General features: G+C 46.5%; 1 protein-coding gene across 1 annotated transcript; it reads left to right on the top strand.

Annotated features, from left to right (window-relative positions):
• Positions 1 to 6: 6 nt before the first annotated feature.
• Positions 7 to 1,653, top strand: LOC127749474 (uncharacterized). The gene is made up of 4 exons (XM_052267701.1): positions 7 to 351; positions 483 to 701; positions 775 to 917; positions 1,066 to 1,653. Exons 1-4 carry the CDS (start codon positions 214 to 216, stop codon positions 1,337 to 1,339), a joined length of 774 nt encoding a protein of 257 aa, XP_052123661.1. The 5' UTR covers positions 7 to 213; the 3' UTR covers positions 1,340 to 1,653.
• Positions 1,654 to 1,659: the final 6 nt, after the last annotated feature.

Below are 1,659 nucleotides of genomic sequence, written 5' to 3'. Positions count from 1 at the left end.
GCTCACATCGCGCAGCTCTCTGATCAGCTGAGCGCATTGTCCAGACAGCTCTTCGATAGTGGAGGCGATGGATGCGGATTGTGGAAGTGTTGGTGTTGACGACCTGCTCGTCCAATGGGGCTTCGGGCATCTCGCCGAGACCTTCAAAGGTATGTCGCAGTCTCACTTCACGTTTCACCATCACTAACTTCTATGATCTGGTGACTTATTTTCATGTTACTTTGTTATACAGACCAGAGTATTGATTTAGAGGCGTTACTGGAATTGGATAACAATGGCTTAAAGGATTACCTACCTCTCCATGGTGATCGCCTAAAGTTTTTAAAGCAGCAGAGGAACTTCAAGGAACAGGTATTTTTTTATATTTTTTCATTTCCATGTAATGTTTCACGCAGCATTTTGAATGTTTTTTTGGGTGGGAGCAGGCGTGTTGTAATCAGTTGGTGTTATTTTCTTTTTGTCTTATCTGTGTTTCTCTTAAGGCTGGAGGGGTTGAGGTTCTACTGCTTGAGAAAGTTGCAAGCCATTCTGATTCGCAAGCGTTCGAACCAGCTGAGGAGTCTACCTCATCGACTTCGTCCTCTTTCACTGCTGTACCACCGTCCATGAATCCTTCGTCCTCTTCACTCAGTCAGAACAATCTTGAGTACTGTGATTTGGTACTCAAAGATACATTAGTGGAGTCAGCCCTTGCAAAACTAGTAAGTAGGTTTCATATTGTTTGTGGTAGATGTGTCGTAACTTTTCCTTATGTTTTGCATTGGTCATTTTCAGAATGTGTTGGAAATACTGAGGAAAGATACTGTCTGTCTAAAGGCCATTGAAAAGCTGTGCAGTGGTCAGCGACCCACTGGAGACTGGAGGAACCGTATTGTTGACGTTTTAGTCACCACTGGTTTACTGCATATTTCTGAAGAGTAAGTTTAATCGACCATTTTAATTGATAAACATAGTCAATGTAGTTAGACATACTTCATTTTAAATATATCGTAATAACAGTTTGATTATTTACATCAACTGAAGTGGAGTTTTTACATACTGTTTCTACGAATTACTTGGTTACAGCTTATCACTAACGCAACTGAAGTCGGTGGCTGGAGAAATAGTGAAATGCCTTCCTGGGGAACAATTGGAGACCTACTATTTGGATGCTGACCCACCATTACGAAAATTTGTAGGAGGGAAGCTGGTTGACAAATACCGTAATCGGAAAAGAAGCTCTGATGACCCTTTGAAGCCTGCCAAAAGGAGAAGAGGAGCTCAACAGCAACAAGATACCCCTCCACCTCCAACTACAAGTGAGTTCATGTGTAATATACATACTGTCAGTGTACTATAATGTTGCTATCGCAGATGAACTTGGTGGGGTTGTTGTTCTTCCTGTTTAACACCTCGGCGACGTGCCGGCGGAGCGCCTACCGGAGTGTCTTCTTCACCTCCGCAAGGTGCAGCTGCAGGGCGCGGGCGCGCGGGAGCACCTGCCGGAGTCTCTTATTCACCTCGGCGAGGTGATGCTGCTGGCGGCGGGCGCGGGCGCTGCCGGGGGCACCTGCTGTAGTCTCTTGTTCACCTCGGCGAGTTGGTGCTGCTGGTGGCGGACGCGGGCGCTGCCGGGGCCACCTGCTGCAGTCTCTTGTTCACCTCGGCGAGGTGGTGCTG

This window comes from Frankliniella occidentalis, unplaced genomic scaffold (assembly GCF_000697945.3).
Source record: "Frankliniella occidentalis isolate FOCC.00 unplaced genomic scaffold, Focc_3.1 Scaffold57, whole genome shotgun sequence".
NCBI classification, from domain to species: Eukaryota; Metazoa; Arthropoda; class Insecta; order Thysanoptera; family Thripidae; genus Frankliniella; species Frankliniella occidentalis.
Note: the sequence above shows the minus strand (reverse complement) of the source record. Positions and strands in the feature narration are given on the sequence as shown.